Below are 26267 nucleotides of genomic sequence, written 5' to 3'. Positions count from 1 at the left end.
TCTCTTGCCACATTGATCACAGCTAAAAGGTTTCTCTCCTGTGTGTGTTCTCTGGTGTTTTTTCAGGCTGCCATTTGTAGGAAAACTCTTCTCACAATGATCACAGCTATAAGGTTTCTCTCCTGTGTGTGTTCTCTGGTGTGTTTTCAGGCTGCCATATGTAGGAAAACTCTTCTCACAATGATCACAGCTATAAGGTTTCTCTCCTGTGTGTGTTCTCTGGTGTGTTTTCAGGCTGCCAGATTGACCAAAACTCTTCCCACATTGATCACAGCTATAAGGCTTCTCTCCTGTGTGTGTTCTCTGGTGTGCTTTTAACTGTCTTGATGAAACAAAACTCTTTCCACAGTCAGAGCAGTGGTAAGGTTTTTCTCCTGTATGGATTCTCTGATGTGTTTTAAGACTTGCTAAAAAGATGAATCTTTTCCCACAGTCAGAGCAGCAATGAGGTTTCTCTCCAGTGTGTATTCTCAGGTGTGCTATCAGGTTGCTTGAGTGAGAAAAATTCTTCCCACATTGATTGCAGCTATAAGGCTTCTCTCCTGTGTGTGTTCTCTGGTGTGATGTTAAATTTCCTGGGACAACAAAACTCTTTCCACAGTCAGAGCAGTGGTAAGGTTTCTCTCCTGTGTGTATTCTCTGGTGTGCGGTCAGATGGCAAGATGTTGTAAAATTCTTCCCACACTGATAACAGCTATAAGGTTTCTCTCCTGTGTGTGTTCTCTGGTGTACAGTCAGATGGCTAGATGAAGTAAAACTCTTCCCACACTGATAACAGTTATAAGGTCTGTAAGATTTCTCTCCAGTTTGTATTCTCTGGTGTATTTTTTGTGAATCTGATCTTAAATAACTTTTCCCACAGTCAGAGCAGCGGTTAGATTTCTTCCCTGTGGGTTTCCGCTGGTGTTTCTTCAGGTGTTCTGATGTTGAAAGACAGCTCTTCCCACATTGATCACAGCTATAGGGTTTCTCTGCGGTGTGTATTCTCTGGTGTGCTTTCAGATTACTTGACTGAGTAAAACTCTTCCCACATTGATCACAGCTATAGGGTTTCTCTGCGGTGTGTATTCTCTGGTGTGCTTTCAGATTACTTGTACGAGTAAAACTCTTCCCACATTGATCACAGCTATAAGGTTTCTCTCCTGTATGGATTCTCAAATGTTTTTTAAGGTCTGCTGAAGAGGTGAATCTCTTCCCACAGTCAGAGCAGCGGTGAGAATTCCCTCCTGTGTGAATTCTCAGGTGAAGTTGTAGTGAATCTGATCTTGAGTAACTCTTCCCACAGTCAGAGCAGCGGTGAGGTTTCTTCCCTGTGAGTCTGTGTTTTTTGAGACGTTCTGATGTGTAGAGACTCTTCTCTGCCTCAGCAGCTTCATGATGTTGTTGAGGCTCCCCAGAGGATCCACGATAGTCCCGTCTCTCTCCTGTGTGAACAACAAAAGTCAGACAGATGGTTAAAGGCTCACAACAGCAGAAACACACTGTTTATTTTTAGCTGAAAGGTGATGCCCATGATGTTGTACAACAATTTACATCTGTCAACAACAACATAGACCTAACAACAACATAGACCTACTGTAGGACCCATAACTTCACCTAACAATAACATAGACCTACTGTAGAACCCATAACAATAACATAGACCTACTGTAGAACCCATAACAATAACATAGACCTACTGTAGGACCCATAACTTCACCTAACAACAACATAGACCTACTGTAGGACCCATAACAATAATATAGACCTACTGTAGGAACCATAACTTCACCTAACAACAACATAGACCTACTTTAGGACCCATAACTTCACCTAACAACAACATAGACCTACTGTAGGACCCATAACTTCACCTAACAACAACATAGACCTACTGTAGGACCCATAACAATAACATAGACCTACTGTAGGACCCATAACTTCACCTAACAAAAACATAGACCTACTGTAGGACCCATAACTTCACCTAACAACAACATAGACCTACTGTAGGACCCATAACTTCACCTAACAATAACATAGACCTACTGTAGGACCCATACCTTCACCTAACAACAACATAGACCTACTGTAGGACCCATAACAATAACATAGACCTACTGTAGGACCCATAACTTCACCTAGCAATACCATAGACCTACTGTAGGACCCATAACTTCACCCAACATAGACCTACTGTAGGACCCATAACTTCACCTAACAATAACATAGACCTACTGTAGGACCCATAACTTCACCTAACAATAACATAGACCTACTGTAGGACCCATACCTTCACCTAACAACAACATAGACCTACTGTAGGACCCATAACTTCACCTAACAACAACATAGACCTACTGTAGGACCCATAACTTCACCTAACAACAACATAGACCTACTGTAGGACCCATAACAATAACATAGACCTACTGTAGGACCCATAACTTCACCTAACAACAACATAGACCTACTGTAGGACCCATAACTTCACCTAACAACAACATAGACCTACTGTAGGACCCATAACAATAACATAGACCTACTGTAGGACCCATAACTTCACCTAACAACAACATAGACCTACTGTAGGACCCATAACTTCACCTAACAATAACATAGACCTACTGTAGGACCCATAACTTCACCTAACAACAACATAGACCTACTGTAGGACCCATAACTTCACCTAACAATAACATAGACCTACTGTAGGACCCATAACTTCACCTAACAATAACATAGACCTACTGTAGAACCCATAACTTCACCTAACAATACCATAGACCTACTGTAGGACCCATAACTTCACCCAACATAGACCTACTGTAGGACCCATAACTTCACCTAACAATAACATAGACCTACTGTAGGATCCATAACTTCACCTAACAATAACATAGACCTACGGTAGGACCCATAACTTCACCCAACATAGACCTACTGTAGGACCCATAACTTCACCTAACAATAACATAGACCTACTGTAGGACCCATAACTTCACCTAACAACAACATAGACCTACTGTAGGACCCATAACTTCACCTAACAACATATACCTACTGTAGGGCCCATAACTTCACCTAAAAACAACCTAGACCTACTGTAGGACCCATAACTTCACCTAACAACATAGACCTAATGTAGGACCCATAACTTCACCTAACAACAACATAGACCTAATGTAGAACCCATAACTTCACCTAACAATAACATAGACCTACTGTAGGACCCATAACTCCACCTAACAACAACATAGACCTACTGTAGGACCCATAACTTCACCTAACAACAACATAGACCTACTGTAGAACCCATAACAATAACATAGACCTACTGTAGGACACACATCTTCACCTAACAACAACATATACCTACTGTAGGACCCATAACAATAACATAGACCTACTGTAGGACCCATAACTTCACCTAACAACAACATAGACCTACTGTAGGACCCATAACTTCACCTAACAACATAGACCTACTGTATGACCCATAACTTCACCTAACAACAACATATCCCTACTGTAGGACCCATAACTTCACCTAACAATAACATAGACCTACTGTAGGACCCATAACTTCACCTAACAACAACATAGACCTACTGTAGGACCCATAACTTCACGTAACAACAACATAGACCTACTGTAGGACCCATAACTTCACCTAACAACAACATAGACCTACTGTAGAACCCATAACAATAACATAGACCTACTGTAGAACCCATAACTTCACCTAACAACAACATAGACCTACTGTAGGACCCATAACAATAACATAGACCTACTGTAGGACCCATACCTTTACCTAACAACAACATAGACCTACTGTAGGACCCATAACTTCACCTAACAACAACATAGACCTACTGTAGGACCCATAACTTCACCTAACAACAACATAGACCTACTGTAGGACCCATAACAATAACATAGACCTACTGTAGGACCCATAACTTCACCTAACAACAACACAGACCTACTGTAGGACCCATAACTTCACCTAACAACATAGACCTACTGTAGGACCCATAACTTCACCTAACAACAACATAGACCTACTGTAGGACCCATAACTTCACCTAACAATAACATTGACCTACTGTATGACCCATAACTTCACCTAACAATAACATAGACCTACTGTAGGACCCATAACTTCACCTAACAATACCATAGACCTACTGTAGGACCCATAACTTCACCTAACAATACCATAGACCTACTGTAGGACCCATAACTTCACCTAACAATACCATAGACCTACTGTAGGACCCATAACTTCACCCAACATAGACCTACTGTAGGACCCATAACTTCACCCAACATAGACCTACTGTAGGACCCATAACTTCACCTAACAATAACATAGACCTACTGTAGGACCCATAACTTCACCCAACATAGACCTACTGTAGGACCCATAACTTCACCTAACAATAACATAGACCTACTGTAGGACCCATAACTTCACCTAACAACAACATAGACCTACTGTAGGACCCATAACTTCACCTAACAACATATACCTACTGTAGGACCCATAACTTCACTTAAAAACAACATAGACCTACTGTAGGACCCATAACTTCACCTAACAACAACATAGACCTACTGTAGGACCCATAACTTCACCTAACAACATAGACCTACTGTAGGACCCATAACGTCACCTAACAACAACATAGACCTACTGTAGAACCCATAACTTCACCTAACAATAACATAGACCTACTGTAGGACCCATAACTCCACCTAACAACAACATAGACCTACTGTAGGACCCATAACTTCAACTAACAACAACATAGACCTACTGTAGAACCCATAACCATAACATAGACCTACTGTAGGACCCATAACTTCACCTAACAACAACATATACCTACTATAGGACCCATAACAATAACATAGACCTACTGTAGGACCCATAACTTCACCTAACAACAACATAGACCTACTGTAGGACCCATAACTTCACCTAACAACAACATAGACCTACTGTAGGACCCATAACTTCACCTAACAATAACATAGACCTACTGTAGGACCCATAACTTCACCTAACAATACCATAGACCTACTGTAGGACCCATAACTTCACCAAACATAGACCTACTGTAGGACCCATAACTTCACCCAACATAGACCTACTGTAGGACCCATAACTTCACCTAACAACAACATAGACCTACTGTAGGACCCATAACTTCACCTAACAACAACATAGACCTACTGTAGGACCCATAACAATAACATAGACCTACTGTAGGACCCATAACTTCACCTAACAACAACATAGACCTACTGTAGGACCCATAACTTCACCTAACAACAACATAGACCTACTGTAGGACCCATAACTTCACCTAACAACAACATAGACCTACTGTAGGACCCATAACTTCACCTAACAATAACATTGACCTACTGTATGACCCATAACTTCACCTAACAATAACATAGACCTACTGTAGGACTCATAACTTCACCTAACAATAACATAGACCTACTGTAGGACCCATAACTTCACCTAACAACAACATAGACCTACTGTAGGACCCATAACTTCACCTAACAATACCATAGACCTACTGTAGGACCCATAACTTCACCTAACAATACCATAGACCTACTGTAGGACCCATAACTTCACCCAACATAGACCTACTGTAGGACCCATAACTTCACCCAACATAGACCTACTGTAGGACCCATAACTTCACCCAACATAGACCTACTGTAGGACCCATAACTTCACCTAACAACAACATAGACCTACTGTAGGACCCATAACTTCACCTAACAACAACATAGACCTACTGTAGGACCCATAACTTCACCTAACAACAACATAGACCTACTGTAGAACCCATAACTTCACCTAACAATAACATAGACCTACTGTAGGACCCATAACTTCACCTAACAACAACATAGACCTACTGTAGGACCCATAACTTCACCTAACAATAACATAGACCTACTGTAGGACCCATAACTTCACCTAACAACAACATAGACCTACTGTAGGACCCATAACTTCACCTAACAATACCATAGATCTACTGTAGGACCCATAACTTCACCTAACAATAACATAGACCTACTGTAGGACCCATAACTTCACCTAACAATACCATAGACCTACTGTAGGACCCATAACTTCACCCAACATAGACCTACTGTAGGACCCATAACTTCACCTAACAATAACATAGACCTACTGTAGGATCCATAACTTCACCTAACAATAACATAGACCTACGGTAGGACCCATAACTTCACCCAACATAGACCTACTGTAGGACCCATAACTTCACCTAACAATAACATAGACCTACTGTAGGACCCATAACTTCACCTAACAACAACATAGACCTACTGTAGGACCCATAACTTCACCTAACAACAACATAGACCTACTGTAGGACCCATAACTTCACCTAACAACATATACCTACTGTAGGACCCATAACTTCACCTAACAATAACATAGACCTACTGTAGGACCCATAACTTCACCTAACAACAACATAGACCTACTGTAGGACCCATAACTTCACCTAACAACAACATAGACCTACTGTAGGACCCATAACTTCACCTAACAATACCATAGATCTACTGTAGGACCCATAACTTCACCTAACAATAACATAGACCTACTGTAGGACCCATAACTTCACCTAACAATACCATAGACCTACTGTAGGACCCATAACTTCACCCAACATAGACCTACTGTAGGACCCATAACTTCACCTAACAATAACATAGACCTACTGTAGGATCCATAACTTCACCTAACAATAACATAGACCTACGGTAGGACCCATAACTTCACCCAACATAGACCTACTGTAGGACCCATAACTTCACCTAACAATAACATAGACCTACTGTAGGACCCATAACTTCACCTAACAACAACATAGACCTACTGTAGGACCCATAACTTCACCTAACAACAACATAGACCTACTGTAGGACCCATAACTTCACCTAACAACATATACCTACTGTAGGACCCATAACTTCACCTAAAAACAACATAGACCTACTGTAGGACCCATAACTTCACCTAACAACATAGACCTAATGTAGGACCCATAACTTCACCTAACAACAACATAGACCTACTGTAGAACCCATAACTTCACCTAACAATAACATAGACCTACTGTAGGACCCATAACTCCACCTAACAACAACATAGACCTACTGTAGGACCCATAACTTCACCTAACAACAACATAGACCTACTGTAGAACCCATAACAATAACATAGACCTACTGTAGGACACACATCTTCACCTAACAACAACATAGACCTACTGTAGGACCCATAACAATAACATAGACCTACTGTAGGACCCATAACTTCACCTAACAACAACATAGACCTACTGTAGGACCCATAACTTCACCTAACAACATAGACCTACTGTATGACCCATAACTTCACCTAACAACAACATATCCCTACTGTAGGACCCATAACTTCACCTAACAATAACATAGACCTACTGTAGGACCCATAACTTCACCTAACAACAACATAGACCTACTGTAGGACCCATAACAATAACATAGACCTACTGTAGGACCCATAACTTCACCTAACAACAACATAGACCTACTGTAGGACCCATAACTTCACCTAACAACATAGACCTACTGTATGACCCATAACTTCACCTAACAACAACATATCCCTACTGTAGGACCCATAACTTCACCTAACAATAACATAGACCTACTGTAGGACCCATAACTTCACCTAACAACAACATAGACCTACTGTAGAACCCATAACAATAACATAGACCTACTGTAGAACCCATAACTTCACCTAACAACAACATAGACCTACTGTAGGACCCATAACAATAACATAGACCTACTGTAGGACCCATACCTTTACCTAACAACAACATAGACCTACTGTAGGACCCATAACTTCACCTAACAACAACATAGACCTACTGTAGGACCCATAACTTCACCTAACAACAACATAGACCTACTGTAGGACCCATAACAATAACATAGACCTACTGTAGGACCAATAACTCCACCTAACAACAACATAGACCTACTGTAGGACCCATAACTTCAACTAACAACAACATAGACCTACTGTAGAACCCATAACCATAACATAGACCTACTGTAGGACCCATAACTTCACCTAACAACAACATAGACCTACTATAGGACCCATAACAATAACATAGACCTACTGTAGGACCCATAACTTCACCTAACAACAACATAGACCTACTGTAGGACCCATAACTTCACCTAACAACAACATAGACCTACTGTAGGACCCATAACAATAACATAGACCTACTGTAGGACCCATAACTTCACCTAACAACAACATAGACCTACTGTAGGACCCAAAACTTCACCTAACAACAACATAGACCTACTGTGGGACCCATAACAATAACATAGACCTACTGTAGGACCCATAACTTCACCTAACAACAACATAGACCTACTGTAGGACCCATAACTTCACCTAACAATAACATAGACCTAATGTAGGCCCATAACTTCACCTAACAATAACATAGACCTACTGTAGGACCCATAACTTCACCTAACAACAACATAGACCTACTGTAGGACCCATAACTTCACCTAACAACATAGACCTACTGTAGGACCCATAACTTCACCTAACAACAACATAGACCTACTGTAGAACCCATAACTTCACCTAACAACAACATAGACCTACTGTAGAACCCATAACTTCACCTAACAACAACATAGACCTACTGTAGGACCCATAACTTCACCTAACAACATAGACCTACTGTAGGACCCATAACTTCACCTAACAACAACATAGACCTACTGTAGAACCCATAACTTCACCTAACAACAACATAGACCTACTGTAGAACCCATAACTTCACCTAACAATAACATTGACCTACTGTATGACCCATAACTTCACCTAACAACAACATAGACCCTACTGTAGGACCCATAACTTCACCTAACAACAACGTAGACCCTACTGTAGGACCCATAACTTCACCTAACAACAACATAGACATACTGTAGGACCCATAACTTCACCTAACAACAACATAGACCTACTGTAGGACCCATAACTTCACCTAACAATAACACATACCTACTGTAGGACCCATAACTTCACCTAACAATAACATAGACCTACTGAGGACCCATAACTTCACCTAACAATAACATCGACCCTACTGTAGGACCCATAACTTCACCTAACAACAACATAGACATACTGTAGGACCCATAACTTCACCTAACAACAACATAGACCTACTGTAGGACCCATAACTTCACCTAACAATAACATAGACCTACTGTAGGACCCATAACTTCACCTAACAATAACATAGACCTACTGAGGACCCATAACTTCACCTAACAATAACATAGACCTACTGTAGGACCCATAACTTCACCTAACAACAACATAGACCTACTGTAGGACCCATAACTTCACCTAACAACAACATAGACCTACTGTAGGACCCATATCTTCACCTAACAATAACATAGACCTACTGTAGGACCCATAACTTCACCTAACAACAACATAGACCTACTGTAGGACCCATAACTTCACCTACCAACAACATAGACCTACTGTAGGACCCATAACTTCACCTAACAACAACATAGACCTACTGTAGAACCCATAACTTCACCTAACAATAACATAGACCTACTGTAGAACCCATAACTTCACCTAACAATACCATAGACCTACTGTAGGACCCATAACTTCACCTAACAACAACATAGACCTACTGTAGGACCCATGACTTCACCTAACAACAACATAGACCCTACTGTAGGACCCATAACTTCACCTATCAACAACATAGACCCTACTGTAGGCCCCATAACTTCACCTAACAATAACATAGACCTACTGTAGGACCCATAACTTCACCTAACCACAACATAGACCTACTGTAGGACCCATAACTTCACCTAACAACAACATAGACCTACTGTAGGACCCATGACTTCACCTAACAACAACATAGACCCTACTGTAGGACCCATAACTTCACCTAACAACAACATAGACCCTACTGTAGGCCCCATAACTTCACCTAACAACAACATAGACATACTGTAGGACCCATAACTTCACCTAACAACAACATAGACCTACTGTAGGACCCATAACTTCACCTAACAACAACATAGACCTACTGTAGAACCCATAACTTCACCTAACAACAACATAGACCTACTGTAGGACCCATAACTTCACCTAACAACAACATAGACCTACTGTAGGACCCATAACTTCACCTAACAACAACATAGACCTACTGTAGGACCCATAACTTCACCTAACAATAACATAGACCTACTGTAGGACCCATAACTTACCCTAACAATAACATAGACCTACTGTAGGACCCATAACTTCACCCAACATAGACCTACTGTAGGACCCATAACTTCACCTAACAATAACATAGACCTACTGTAGGCCCCATAACTTCACCTAACAATAACATAGACCTACTGTAGGACCCATAACTTCACCTAACAATAACATAGACCTACTGTAGGACCCATAACTTCACCTAACAACAACATAGACCTACTGTAGGACCCATAACTTCACCTAACAACAACATAGACCTACTGTAGGACCCATATCTTTACCTAACAATAACATAGACCTACTGTAGGACGCATAACTTCACCTAACAACAACATAGACCTACTGTAGGACCCATAACTTCACCTAACAATAACATAGACCTACTGTAGGACCCATAACTTCACCTAACAATAACATAGACCTACTGTAGGACCCATAACTTCACCTAACAATAACATAGACCTACTGTAGGACCCATAACTTCACCTAACAACAACATAGACCTACTGTAGGACCCATAACTTCACCTAACAATAACATAGACCTACTGTAGGACCCATAACTTCACCTAACAACAACATAGACCTACTGTAGGACCTATAACTTCACATAACAACAACATAGACCTACTGTAGGACCCATAACTTCACCTAACAACAACATAGACCTACTGTAGGACCCATAACTTCACATAACAACAACATAGACCTACTGTAGGACCCATAACTTCACCTAACAATAACATAGACCTACAGTAGGACCCATAACTTCACCTAACAACAACATAGTCCTACTGTAGGGCCCATAACTTAAAAAGTGATGCCCAGAGCATACCCATGAAGTTGTACAACAATTGCGTCTTAAATTATTTGACAATTACGACAGTCAAGTTAGCAACAATCATATGTTGTATTGTTTTCACATTAGTAGTAACATCTAAGCTTGTAGACTTGAAATAAGTTATTCATGTTGTTGAAACTCTAAGCAGTGTGCCAGACGACTTTTGGTCTCCAATACAGGCCCCTTTCTGTGTTTGATACAATTGCAGCAGGAGGGCGATGCAAATGCAATTTGGTTGTAGAAACTCCTCCCTGCTAATGAGGAAACCACTAGTTATGGATGTAGAATATCTGGTAATGAGGAAACCACTAGTTATGGATGTAGTATATCTGCTAATGAGGAAACCACTAGTTATGGATGTAGTATATCTGGTAATGAGGAAACCACTAGTTATGGATGTAGTATTTCTGGTAATGAGGAAACCACTAGTTAAGGATGTAGTATATCTGGTAATGAGGAAACCACTAGTTATGGACGTAGTATATCTGCTAATGAGGAAACCACTAGTTATGGATGTAGTATATCTGGTAATGAGGAAACCACTAGTTATGGATGTAGTATATCTGCTAATGAGGAAACCACTAGTTATGGATGTAGTATATCTGGTAATGAGGATACCACTAGTTATGGATGTAGTATATCTGGTAATGAGGAAACCACCAGTTATGGATGTAGTATATCTGGTAATGAGGAAACCGCTAGTTATGGATGTAGTATATCTGGTAATGAGGAAACCGCTAGTTATGGATGTAGTATATCTGGTAATGAGGAAACCACTAGTTATGGATGTAGTATATCTGGTAATGAGAAAACCGCTAGTTATGGATGTAGTATATCTGGTAATGAGGAAACCGCTAGTTATGGATGTAGTATATCTGGTAATGAGGAAACCACTAGTTATGGACGTAGTATATCTGCTAATGAGGAAACCACTAGTTATGGATGTAGTATATCTGGTAATGAGGAAACCACTAGTTATGGATGTAGTATATCTGCTAATGAGGAAACCACTAGTTATGGATGTAGTATATCTGGTAATGAGGATACCACTAGTTATGGATGTAGTATATCTGGTAATGAGGAAACCACCAGTTATGGATGTAGTATATCTGGTAATGAGGAAACCGCTAGTTATGGATGTAGTATATCTGGTAATGAGGAAACCACTAGTTATGGATGTAGTATATCTGGTAATGAGAAAACCGCTAGTTATGGATGTAGTATATCTGGTAATGAGGAAACCGCTAGTTATGGATGTAGTATATCTGGTAATGAGGAAACCGCTATTTATGGATGTAGTATATCTGGTAATGAGGAAACCACTAGTTATGGATGTAGTATATCTGCCCGGAGCAAAAATGGTGAGCGAAGATTTTAGTTTTTCACAATGTATTCTGAATATTACTACACATTATCAGCTCAAGATCGTAGGCGGCAAAATTAGCCTCCATTTCCAGGTTGCTTATGAGAGCATTTAACTTTGGGATTATAATTGTAAGGCTCGTTAGAATGTCCTGCAAAATATAAAGTTTGTGTCAGTCATAAATCAACTGCTTTATACTTTAAAAAATACCTCAAACAGTAAAATGCTCTTTGGCTAGCTTTGCAACCAGCCTATCAATGAGTGTTAGCATTCAAGCTAATATAAATCATTTAAAAGCAACTGCAGATTTCCCTTTTAACAACACACATCAGTTCAACAACTGCAGAGTTTGTGCCTCTGTTTTTAAGAAAGTACTTACTAATGTTAATCAGGGCAGCATCAAAAATAAGTATTTTGCAAATATCACAACCAAATATAAAAAATATCTTAGCGACTGTTCAAGTAATAATCGAAACAAAAAACAACGGTTGCCTATGACAACCGCAAATAAAAAACGTTTTAATTTAGAACTAATACCGCATTAGTGACGAAAAGGTGGCAGAGCTACAACGGTGTTTGTCAGACCAGCAGTGTTTGTCCCGAAAATCTGTCTTCTCACGTAGACGTCTGTAGCGTCTGTAACCAAACAGTTCTGATATGGTCTAAAACTTTTGACCGGTAGTGTGTGATATATATATATATATACGGTAGTGTGTGATATATATATATACGGTCGTGTGTGATATATATATATATATATACGGTAGTGTGAGATATATATATATATACGGTAGTGTGTGATATATACAAGATGGCGTAGCAGTGTAGACGTGTTTGTTTAGTCCTCTCGTGTACGTTTGTATTTTTCGTATTTCTTGTATATATTAAAAATAAAAATAAATCTCTCTTTTCGATTTTTAATTCGATTATACCTTCCGGTAACCTACCTCACCCAATGTGATACGGAATCGCTATTATTTTTTTAAACTTTGGAACACATTCAAGAACCCCCAGTAGCTAACCAGCTAATCAGCTACAAGCTATTTAGCCATTTTTAGCCGCTGCTAGCAGCTTTTACCTTCTGCACAGACACCAGCCCTGTTATTAGCCTGGATATTACTCACCAATTTACCAGCATCGGACTGTCTCTCGACAACAACGCCGGATTCCTGCCGTAATCCCTGGGCCACTACTTCTGATCCTCACAGCTAGCTTGCAGCTAGCGCAGCTAGCGCCACTGCCACGAAGCTAGCACCAGTTAGCAAACACAATTCTACAATCACAACCTCTCTTTCGCCATCGCCATCCGGCTTGGATTCTCTGTCGACACGACCACGTCTGGTCTGCAGACGAATACCCCATCCGCTGTGCCCTCAACCGGCCTCCGTCTGAGCAGACCCCCTCCGTCTGAGCAGACCACCCCCCCGGGCTACTAACTTTAAACGCCACGTGCTAGCTTAGTGGCGGCTTCCCTGCTCTATCTACGGCTGCCCCCTGGACACTATGATCACTTGGCTACATAGCTGATGCCTGCCGGACTGTCCATTAATTCACGGTACTCCATTCTGTTTATTTGTGTTTTATCTGTCGGCTCTGTGTTTTAACTCAGGCTCTGTGTGTAGTTAATCCGACCCTCTCTGCCTAGTCGTCGCCATTTTTACCTGCTGTTGCTGTGTTAGCTGACAAGCTGCTGTTATCTCACCTGTTGTTTTAGCTAGCTCTCCCAATCAAGACCTGCAATCACTTTATGCCTTACTGTATGTCTCTCTCAAATATCAATATGCCTTGTATACTGTTGTTCAGGCTAGTTATCATTGTTTTGGTTTGCAATGGACCCCGTAGTTCCACTCTCCGTACCTCTGATACCTCCTTTGTCCCACCTCCCACACATGCGGTGACCTCACCCATTGAGACCAGCATGTCCAGAGATACAACCTCTCTTATCATCACCCAGTGCCTGGGCTTGCCTCCGCTGTACCCGTGCCCCACCATACCCCTGTCTGCACATTATGCCCAGAATCTATTCTACCACGCCCATGAATCTGCTCCTTTTATTCCTTGTCCCCAACGCTCTAGGCGACCAGTTTTGATAGCCTTTAGCCACACCCTCATCCTACTACTCCTCTGTTCCTCGGGTGATGTGGAGGTAAACCCAGGCCCTGCATGTCCCCAGGCACCCTCATTTGTTGACTTCTGTGATCGAAAAAGCCTTAGCACACTCTGCCAACCCTGATGTCCTTGCCGTGTCTGAATCCTGGCTTAGGAAGGCCACCAAAAATTCTCAGATTTCCATACCCAACTATAACACTTTCCGTCAAGATATAACTGCCAAAGGGGGAGGAGTTGCAATCTACTGCAGAGATAGCCTGCAAAGTTCTGTCATACTTTCCAGGTCTATGACCAAACAGTTCGAACTTCTAATTTTAAAAATTAATCTCTCCAGAAATAAGTCTCTCACTGTTGCCGCCTGCTACCGACCCCCCTCAGCTCCCAGCTGTGCCCTGGACACCATCTGTGAATTGATCGCTCCCCATCTAGCTTCAGAGTTTGTTCTGTTAGGTGACCTAAACTGGGATATGCTTAACACCCCGGCAGTCCTACAATCTAAGCTAGATGCCCTCAATCTCACACAAATCATCAAGGAACCCACCAGGTACAACCCTAAACCCGTAAACATGGGCACCCTAATAGACATTATCCTGACCAACTTGCCCTCCAAATACACCTCTGCTGTCTTCAATCAAGATCTCAGCGATCACTGCCTCATTGCCTGTATCCGCTACGGGTCCGCGGTCAAACGACCACCCCTCATCACTGTCAAACGCTCCCTAAAACACTTCTGCGAGCAGGCCTTTCTAATCGACCTGGCACGGGTACCCTGGAAGGATATTGACCTCATCCCGTCAGTTGAGGATGCCTGGTCATTCTTTAAAAGTTACTTCCTCACCATATTAGACAAGCATGCTCCGTTCAAAAAATGCAGAACTAAGAACAGATATAGCCCTTGGTTCACTCCAGACCTGACTGCCCTCGACCAGCACAAAAACATCCTGTGGCGAACTGCAATAGCATCGAAGAGCCCCCGCGATATGCAACTGTTCAGGGAAGTCAGGAACCAATACCAAGTCAGTCAGGAAAGCAAAGGCCAGCTTTTTCAAGCAGAAATTTGCATCCTGTAGCTCTAACTCCAAAAAGTTCTGGGATACTGTAAAGTCCATGGAGAACAAGAGCACCTCCTCCCAGCTGCCCACTGCACTGAGGCTAGGTAACACGGTCACCACCGATAAATCCGTGATAATCGAAAACTTCAACAAGCATTTCTCAATGGCTGGCCATGCCTTCCTCCTGGCGACTCCAACCTTGGCCAACAGCCCCGCCCCCCCCCCCCCCGCTGTTGCTCGCCCAAGCCCCCCCAGCTTCTCCTTTACCCAAATCCAGATAGCAGATGTTCTGAAAGAGCTGGAAAACCTGGACCCATACAAATCAGCTGGGCTTGACAATCTGGACCCCCTATTTCTGAAACTGTCCGCCGCCATTGTCGCACCCCCTATTACCAGCCTGTTCAACCTCTCCTTCGTATCATCTGAGATCCCCAAGGATTGGAAAGCTGCCGCGGTCATCCCCCTCTTCAAAGGGGGAGACACCCTGGACCCAAACTGTTACAGACCTATGTCCATCCTGCCCTGCCTATCTAAGGTCTTCGAAAGCCAAGTCAACAAACAGATCACTGACCATCTCGAATCCCACCGTACCTTCTCCGCTGTGCAATCCGGTTTCCGAGCCGGTCACGGGTGCACCTCAGCCACGCTCAAGGTACTAAACGATATCATAACCGCCATCGATAAAAGACAGTACTGTGCAGCCGTCTTCATCGACCTGGCCAAGGCTTTCGACTCTGTCAATCACCATATTCTTATCGGCAGACTCAGTAGCCTCGGTTTTTCTAATGACTGCCTTGCCTGGTTCACCAACTACTTTGCAGACAGAGTTCAGTGTGTCAAATCGGAGGGCATGTTGTCCGGTCCTCTGGCAGTCTCTATGGGGGTACCACAGGGTTCAATTCTCGGGCCGACTCTTTTCTCTGTATATATCAATGATGTTGCTCTTGCTGCGGGCGATTCCCTGATCCACCTCTACGCAGACGACACCATTCTGTATACTTCTGGCCCTTCCTTGGAGACTGTGTTATCTAACCTCCAAACGAGCTTCAATGCCATACAACACTCCTTCCGTGGCCTCCAACTGCTCTTAAACGCTAGTAAAACCAAATGCATGCTTTTCAACCGTTCGCTGCCTGCACCCGCACGCCCGACTAGCATCACCACCCTGGACGGTTCCGACCTAGAATATGTGGACATCTATAAGTACCTAGGTGTCTGGCTAGACTGCAAACTCTCCTTCCAGACTCATATCAAACATCTCCAATCCAAAATCAAATCTAGAGTCGGCTTTCTATTTCGCAACAAAGCCTCCTTCACTCACGCCGCCAAACTTACCCTAGTAAAACTGACTATCCTACCGATCCTCGACTTCGGCGATGTCATCTACAAAATAGCTTCCAATACTCTACTCAGCAAACTGGATGCAGTTTATCACAGTGCCATCCGTTTTGTTACTAAAGCACCTTATACGACCCACCACTGCGACCTGTATGCCCTAGTCGGCTGGCCCTCGCTACATGTTCGTCGTCAGACCCACTGGCTCCAGGTCATCTACAAGGCTATGCTAGGTAAAGTGCCGCCTTATCTCAGTTCACTGGTCACGATGGCTACACCCACCCGTAGCACGCGCTCCAGCAGGTGTATCTCACTGATCATCCCTAAAGCCAAAACCTCATTTGGACGCCTTTCCTTCCAGTTCTCTGCTGCCTGCGACTGGAACGAATTGCAAAAATCTCTGAAGTTGGAGACTTTTATCTCCCTCAACAACTTTAAACATCTGCTATCCGAGCAGCTAACCGATCGCTGCAGCTGTACATAGTCCATCGGTATATAGCCCACCCAATTTACCTACCTCACCCCCCATACTGCTTTTATTTATTTACTTTTTCTGCTCTTTTGCACACCAGTATCTCTACTTGCACATGATCATCTGATGATTTATCACTCCAGTGTTAATCTGCTAAATTGTAATTATTCGATTTATTGCCTACCTCCTCATGCCTTTTGCACACATTGTATATAGATTCTCTTTTTTTCTACCATGTTATTGACTTGTTTATTGTTTACTCCATGTGTAACTCTGTGTTGTTGTCTGTTCACACTGCTATGCTTTATCTTGGCCAGGTCGCAGTTGCAAATGAGAACTTGTTCTCAACTAGCCTACCTGGTTATATAAAGGTGAAAAAAATAATATATATATACACTGCTCAAAAAAATAAAGGGAACACTTAAACAACACAATGTAACTCCAAGTCAATCACACTTCTGTGAAATCAAACTGTCCACTTAGGAAGCAACACTGATTGACAATAAATTTCACATGCTGTTGTGCAAATGGAATAGACAAAAGGTGGAAATTATAGGAAATTAGCAAGACACCCCCAATAAAGGAGTGATTCTGCAGGTGGTGACCACAGACCACTTCTCAGTTCCTATGCTTCCTGGCTGATGTTTTGGTCACTTTTGAATGCTGGCGGTGCTCTCACTCTAGTGGTAGCATGAGACGGAGTCTACAACCCACACAAGTGGCTCAGGTAGTGCAGCTCATCCAGGATGGCACATCAATGCGAGTTGTGGCAAGAAGGTTTGCTGTGTCTGTCAGCGTAGTGTCCAGAGTATGGAGGCGCTACCAGGAGACAGGCCAGTACATCAGGAGACGTGGAGGAGGCCGTAGGAGGGCAACAACCCAGCAGCAGGACCGCTACCTACGCCTTTGAGCAGAAGGAGCAATGCCAGAGCCCTGCAAAATGACCTCCAGCAGGCCACAAATGTGCATGTGTCAGCATATGGTCTCACAAGGGCTCTGAGGATCTCATCTCGGTACCTAATGGCAGTCAGGCTACCTCTGGCGAGCACATGGAGGGCTGTGCGGCCCCACAAAGAAATGCCACCCCACACCATGACTGACCCATCGCCAAACCGGTCATGCTGGAGGATGTTGCAGGCAGCAGAACGTTCACCACGGCATCTCCAGACTCTGTCACGTCTGTCACATGTGCTCATGTGCTCAGTGTGAACCTGCTTTAATCTGTGAAGAGCACAGGGCGCCAGTGGCGAATTTGCCAATCTTGGTGTTCTCTGGCAAATGCCAAACGTCCTGCACGGTGTTGGGCTGTAAGCACAACCCCCACCTGTGGACGTCGGGCCCTCATACCACCCTCATGGAGTCTGTTTCTGACCATTTGAGCAGACACATGCACATTTGTGGCCTGCTGGAGGTCATTTTGCAGGGCTCTGGCATTGCTCCTTCTGCTCAAAGGCGGAGGTAGCGGTCCTGCTGCTGGGTTGTTGCCCTCCTACGGCCTCCTCCACGTCTCCTGATGTACTGGCCTGTCTCCTGGTAGCGCCTCCATACTCTGGACACTACGCTGACAGACACAGCAAACCTTCTTGCCACAACTCGCATTGATGTGCCATCCTGGATGAGCTGCACTACCTGAGCCACTTGTGTGGGTTGTAGACTCCGTCTCATGCTACCACTAGAGTGAGAGCACCACCAGCATTCAAAAGTGACCAAAACATCAGCCAGGAAGCATAGGAACTGAGAAGTGGTCTGTGGTCACCACCTGCAGAATCACTCCTTTATTGGGGGTGTCTTGCTAATTTCCTATAATTTCCACCTTTTGTCTATTCCATTTGCACAACAGCATGTGAAATTTATTGTCAATCAGTGTTGCTTCCTAAGTGGACAGTTTGATTTCACAGAAGTGTGATTGACTTGGAGTTACATTGTGTTGTTTAAGTGTTCCCTTTATTTTTTTGAGCAGTGTATATATATATATACGGTAGTGTGTGATATATATATATACATCCAGTGGCAAGAAAAAGAGTGTTTTGTATTCCTTTGGAATTACCAGGATTTCTGCTTAAATTGGTCATACATTTGATCTGATCTTCATCTAAGTCACAATAATAGACAAACACAGTCTGCTTAAACTAACAACAAACAAACAATTATAAGTGTCCATGTCTTTATTGAACAGAAAGTGTAAACATTCACAGTGCAGGGTGGGAAAAGTATGTGAACTCTTGGATTTAATAACTGGTTGACGCTCCTTTGGCAGCAATAACCTCAACCAAACATTTTCTGTAGTTGTGGATCAGACCTGCACAACGGTCAGGAGGAATTTTGGAGCATTCCTCTTTACAAAACGGTTTAAATTCAGGAATATTCTTGGAATATATAGAAGGAACCAGTGCGTAAGGTAAACTACCGTGCATCCTGTTTACTTTAACCAGAGAATGAACTCTGTTGCACACAGCTCTAGCATGATGGCTGTTTGTCCTACAAACGGCGTTCACATACTGCTGGAAAGCCCAGCTCATTGGCTATCTAGCTAGTTATATTTCAAAAGGATAGGTGGTCATTGGACCAGGACACTGTCAATCAAGTGAACACCGCTCGTCTCATTGGTGCTTAATGATGGCTGACCTTCATGGTATAATTGACGTGTTGCGTAGCCAATACATAATGTAGAATGATGAAACAAGTTTGGTTGTCTTCTAGAGTGTCTGCGGATTGCACAGAAACCAAACTTGACCGGGTTAAACTACGTTTTGCCGATTAGATTTCATATATTATTTTGTTGCAAGTTGAAAGAGTCTGGAATTCATGCAAAACACTGTATACAAAAACGGATCGTGTTAGGATATAAAAACGGATTTTATCAAACAATTCGATCTACATTTTATCTCAGATCCTCAAGATGACAAATCAGAGCAAGATTACAGAATAGAAGTACATTATTTACCTTCAGAGCAGCAACTGTCCAGATTTCGGGACACTGATCCTGTAGAAGTAAAAAAAAAAAAAGCCACAATCAACCAACCAACCAATCAACCAACCAACCAACCAATCTGCAGTTCAAACCATAACAAAGATGTCATTCCGCTACTGTTTTGGTAATAAGATGATGGATGGAGAAATGTAACTACTCTCAAATTCCATCCACGATATCAACATTCTAGTTTAAACCACGTTTTGAGGCTATACAGTGTTGGTTTACATATACCACAAACCCTTGACATGCCTTATTGCTATTATAAACTGGTTACCAACGTCATTAGAACAGTAAAAATAAAATGTTTTGTCATACCCGTGGTATACGGTCTGATATACCATGGCTGTCAGCCAATCAGCATTCAGGGCTGGAACCACACAGTTTAAAATCTTCAAGAATCAATGGCTATTTATAAATCATTTAAAAGCAACTTCAGATTTCCCTTTAACACCAAACATCAGTTCAACAACTGCAGAGTTTATGCTTCTGTTTTTAAGACAGTACTTACTAGTGTTAATCAGGGCCCGGTTTCCCAAAAGCATCTCACAGCTAACTTCATCGTTAGAACCATTGGATGCCTTAAGATAACTTTGGGAAACGGGGCCCAGATATCCAGTTTCCCCCTCTTCTTCCTCCTCCTCCTCCTTTTTCGACGTAACAGTCATCTCCCCTTCCTCCTCTTTCACTCCAAAAACGGTATCCTCCTCTTTCTCTCCCTCCTCTTCTTTCACTCTGAACGCGTCTTCCTCTTCTTTCACTGTAACGTCTTTCTCTTCTTCTTTCACGGTAACAGCCTCACCCTCTACTTGTATTGTAACAGCCTCCTCTTCCTCTTTCACGAGAACCTCTTTCTCCGTCCAGCAGATCCCCTCTTCTTTATCAGGAGGAGAGTAGCTTAGTGGCCTCATGGTCGGAGATGTTAGCTAGCTAGGCTAATGCTAACTTAATCAGCCCTCTAGCTGACTAATAACAGCGTAAATATGAAATTAAATCGGATAACTAACTAGACGACAGAAGTGGGTTTAAAACACAGTGGCTAATATACACTAAAGCGTCTAAAGAGCTTTATTGGTTCGTCTATTGTGTCCAGCAAGCTACCGAGGTGTCTGGCTGACTATTGTTGCTGTTGAAAGAAGCGTTCCGTCCACTAGTTTATACGTCACACTAGCAGCATTACCTTAAAGTCCCACATTGCTTTTTGCTAACTGGAGTGGGTAAACGCAGTTGAGTAAAATGCATATTTTATTTTCTGACAACACGTTGAAGGTTAGGAAGATTGAGTTTTTACAAACAGTTATGTTTATCCGTTATTACATATTTATTTACTTATTTCCGGATATCTTCCAAACTACCTACAATGCAATATGTTCGAACGGCATATGGATCTACTCTGTACTACGAGTTCCTGTGAAACTCTCAGGTTTTCATCGGCAGCTTTTCCTGTTACGGACCTTAATTTATAAGCATCATTTTATATATGTATATTATATATATTATATATGAAATAATAGGGACATGTTGTATGAAAATACTTCTTTGTTTTTAGAATATTGGTTCCTAAATAATATCCTATTGGTGAGACAACTGGTACATGCAGAGGGTCTTTTACTCAGTTATAAGGAAGTCTGATCACTTCACAAGGTCCCTGTAACACCTAAACATGTTACAATCATTTTAGATGTCATTCCCTCAGACGTTGCTTTATTATTCAGGAACGTGTCAAGACCCTCAGAACATACCTACGATTACCCCTGTTGACTCATCAGTAGGAAAGATTTGTTTCTCTTTTGGTCCATTCAACAACAATAGATCAATAGGAACCTTGTTTCAACAGGATGTTGTGTCTCTGCCTTGTCATGTTGGTCCATTCAACAACAATATATCTATACCTCATGTCATGTTGGTCCATTCAACAACAATATATCTATACCTCATGTCATGTTGGTCCATTCAACAACAATATATCTATACCTCATGTCATGTTGGTCCATTCAACAACAATAGATCAATAGGAGCCTTGTTTCAACAGGATGTTGTATCTATTCCTCATGTCATGTTGGTCCATTCAACAACAATATATCTATACCTCATGTCATGTTGGTCCATTCAACAACAATAGATCAATAGGAGCCTTGTTTCAACAGGATGTTGTATCTATTCCTCATGTCATGTTGGTCCATTCAACAACAATAGATCTATATGAACCTTCTTTCAACAGGATGTTGTGTCTATACCTCATGTCATGCATTATTGGAATGGTTTCATTGATAACATCTGTTGGAAAAAGTTTGGATGTTGCCACACACATACCTACTTATTAACAAAATTCAGGAAGTTTATTTTTAAATTATTCATAAATATTATCCTGCCAACTACTACATGAAGTTTTAAAAAACATACATTGAAATGGTACATTTTGTAATGACCACCCAGAAACAGTGTTGCATCTTCTTTTGCCTTGTATTCATGTAAGGAATCTGTGGGAAGACATCAGTAGATTTATAATTGAACACATTTATGAAGATGTTACACTATTATGGAGAGATGTATTGCTTGGATTCTTTACCTACGATAGAAATAGGTTGAAACAATTTAATGTAATTCATTTCATTATTCTTTTGACCAAATTTCATATTCACAAATGTAAATTTACAAACAAAACACCACATTTTATTACCTTGCAAAAAGAAATTGAACTGTATTTTAAGACAATTAAATACTCTGCCTGTTTGAACGATAACTGTGTTTATGTCCCTTAAGGTCCTTGTGTAATATGATATTGTACAGGGGGTACAAGTACAGAGTCAATGTGAGGAGGCTATATACAGGGGGTACTGGTACAGAGGCAATGTGAGGAGGCTATATACAGGGGGTACCGGTACAGAGTCAATGTGAGGAGGCTATATACAGGGGGTACCGGTACCTAGTCAATGTGAGGAAGCTATATACAGGGGGTACCGGTACCTAGTCAATGTGTGGAGGCTATATACAGGGGGTACCAGTACCTAGTCAACGTGCAGGGGTACAGGTTAGTCCAGGTAATTTGTGCATGTAGGTAGGGGTACAGGTTAGTCCAGGTAATTTGTGCATGTAGGTAGGGGTACAAGTTAGTCCAGGTAATTTGTGCATGTAGGTAGGGGTAAAGTGACTATGCATAGATAATTAACAGCGAGTAGCGGCCGTGTAAAAACAAAGTACCTGAGCTTAATTTCGATTCTCATAACAAAGGGTTTGTATACTTATGTAAATAAGGTGTTTTTTTTAATTTTATTTTTGACCCATTTGCAAACATTTCTAAAAACCTTTTTTTGTCATTATGGGGTATTGTGTGAAGATAGATGAGGAACAATTTAATTTAATATATTTTTGAATAAGGCTGTAAAGTAACAAAATGTTGAAATGATTGGTCCTGTTTGTGTGGGTCAAAACAGAAACACCCTGATGATTGGTTGACAATATAGCCTCCCCAATGCAGCCAATGGCTGTAAGTTACAGCTGGTTAGGAGTCGAGTCGACTTCATGATCTTTGATCAAATGGTTGTTGTAAAGTTTATGTAGTCGACATGTAGGACACTTTTTATCCCCAAAATGCATCACACTTTGAAAGGCGGTGACTTGACAACAGTGATCCACTTGTACAAGCCCATTGCTATAACATGTGCAAATACCTCTCCAGGCATTGTAAGCTCTGTCAGGTGTCAGTAACGTCTGAGCAGAGGAACACAGCCAAAGACTGCAGGTGGGGGCATTTAAAGAGATAGCCCCACCCCTTTCAGGTGAATGAGGTTACCTGAGGTGTGGCAACCAATAATGCTGTGTTCGTAACCAAGTGGGAGGTCGGGATTTTCCAGTTGTAAAGTCGTAAAATACCAGTTGGATGGCCGATCATGTGGAGTTTTACCAGTCGTATGTGGTAAATTCCCACTTGGTTATGAATGCAGCGTACTGATAACTAACCCCAGATGTATCATTGGCGTTGTTTCCAATGGGAGCAAAGTTGTATCGTGCCTCACATTCATCACACATGACGTAGCTATCATCTTGCTCTTTCAGCACTTGAGCAAATCTTTCCCAAACGTCACTTTTGTGACCCTCCCTTCTCTTTACTTTCAACTCTCCATTTCGCAGCTTTACTTAATAAACTAATAAACAATTATCTGTTCGTTTCACTGAATGACAAAATAGTAGGATAGTATTGTAATGACCTGACTAGATCATAAATGAACAATTGTCCAGACAGAGGCTTGAGTTTGCGAATTGACGGTTTATTAAACCAACTTTACACAGGCTACGGTTTGGGCCGTAGCACACGCCAAATAAATGACAAATAACCCACAAGCCAATCGTGACCTTCTCTTGTGAAGCCCAGACGTAAGAGAGAGAACAAAGGCGAAACCTGGTCTTAACTTCCAATGCTCCATCCCCCTGCCCAACCCCCCTCCACGCCACTCCGCCAACGGCCAGGATGCCCGGCATCAGAACATTCCAGGCATTCCCGTGATTGGCAGATAGCAGGTTGATTGACATGTCGGACCCCGCGAACACTGGGTACTGGTCAGTACAACACAACCACCTACTAGCCTAACACATAACACACAGATGTCTGTGCGGGTCGCTACAGTATGTTTTAAAATTGTCATGACGTCTAATCAATCAACACCTGCTTGCTTCTCTTTATACATGTCAATATAAAATTAGTATTTTATAAAATAGATGAAAATAAAAAAGTTCTGAAAATAAAATAAACGTATGACACCAGTCGGCAGATGACGATGTGCTTCTTTGAGGCGACGCTACCAGCGTGACGTGTAATCTAGAGGACGGGACGCTTCTTCAACAACAGCAGCTAGTCAGCCACCTCCGTAGCTTGCAACTGACATTATTATGTTGTCAAGACTGGAGTTAAGTCTTAACTAGGTCTTAATTTTGTTTAACATGTTATTCATTAAAGCAGACGCAGATCTACTTACATGTGTGTGTGCATACATTTTCGTACTGGTAGCGGGTATCAAACCAACAACCCTGGCGTTGCAAGCGCCATGCTTTACCAACTGAGCTACACGGAACTATTCTACCAATATATATTCATAATGTACATATTCACATGTAGCTATAGGTCTGCATTAAACTATTCTACCAGTATATATTCATAATGTACATATTCACATGTAGCTATAGGTCTGCATTAAACTATTCTACCAATATATATTCATAATGTACATATTCACATGTAGCTATAGGTGTGCATTAAACTATTCTACCAGTATATATTCATAATGTACATGTTCACATGTAACTACAGGTCTGCATAGACGAAAGTATTGGCTGTAAGAAGTCAGACAAAACATATTTGCTCATCTTTAAATTAATAAACAAATACATTTTTCTAAACTGCGTTACCCATTCCAGTCAGCTGACAGCGATATGCGTCTTCAGATGGTGACGTCATATCTAGTGGACCACACGACACCGGAAGCTGTTTCAACAACACGGATACTGATTCATTCAACCACCTCCGTAGCCTGGTAGCCAACATACAACCGAAAACAAGCTCTTTGGACCATTTTTGTGTATATTGATCTCGGTGTTTTTAAACACAATCCTCTTTACGTATCTACTATTTAACTTAAAGTAATTTGCTTGTTAAATGTACAAATGTGTTGATTATACTGAGTCTAGCACCAAGCTTATCGCTAATGCTAGCTAGCCCGACTATG

At 41.8% G+C, this 26267-nt stretch overlaps 1 protein-coding gene across 1 annotated transcript; it reads right to left on the bottom strand.

Moving 5' to 3' along the window:
- On the bottom strand, nt 1-25999 carry LOC120040579 (zinc finger protein 658B-like; the record flags this gene model as incomplete). The annotated part of the gene is made up of 3 exons (XM_038985672.1): nt 25951-25999; nt 939-1418; nt 1-836 (listed from the first exon to the last, which is right to left on the bottom strand). Coding segments are annotated over exons 1-3 (1365 nt in total), but the record flags the coding sequence as incomplete, so codon positions are not given.
- Nucleotides 26000-26267: the final 268 nt, after the last annotated feature.

Source organism: Salvelinus namaycush, unplaced genomic scaffold, assembly GCF_016432855.1.
Source record: "Salvelinus namaycush isolate Seneca unplaced genomic scaffold, SaNama_1.0 Scaffold364, whole genome shotgun sequence".
Taxonomy (NCBI): Eukaryota; Metazoa; Chordata; class Actinopteri; order Salmoniformes; family Salmonidae; genus Salvelinus; species Salvelinus namaycush.
The sequence above is the reverse complement of the archived record's forward strand: the minus strand, read 5'-3'. Positions and strand labels throughout refer to the sequence as shown.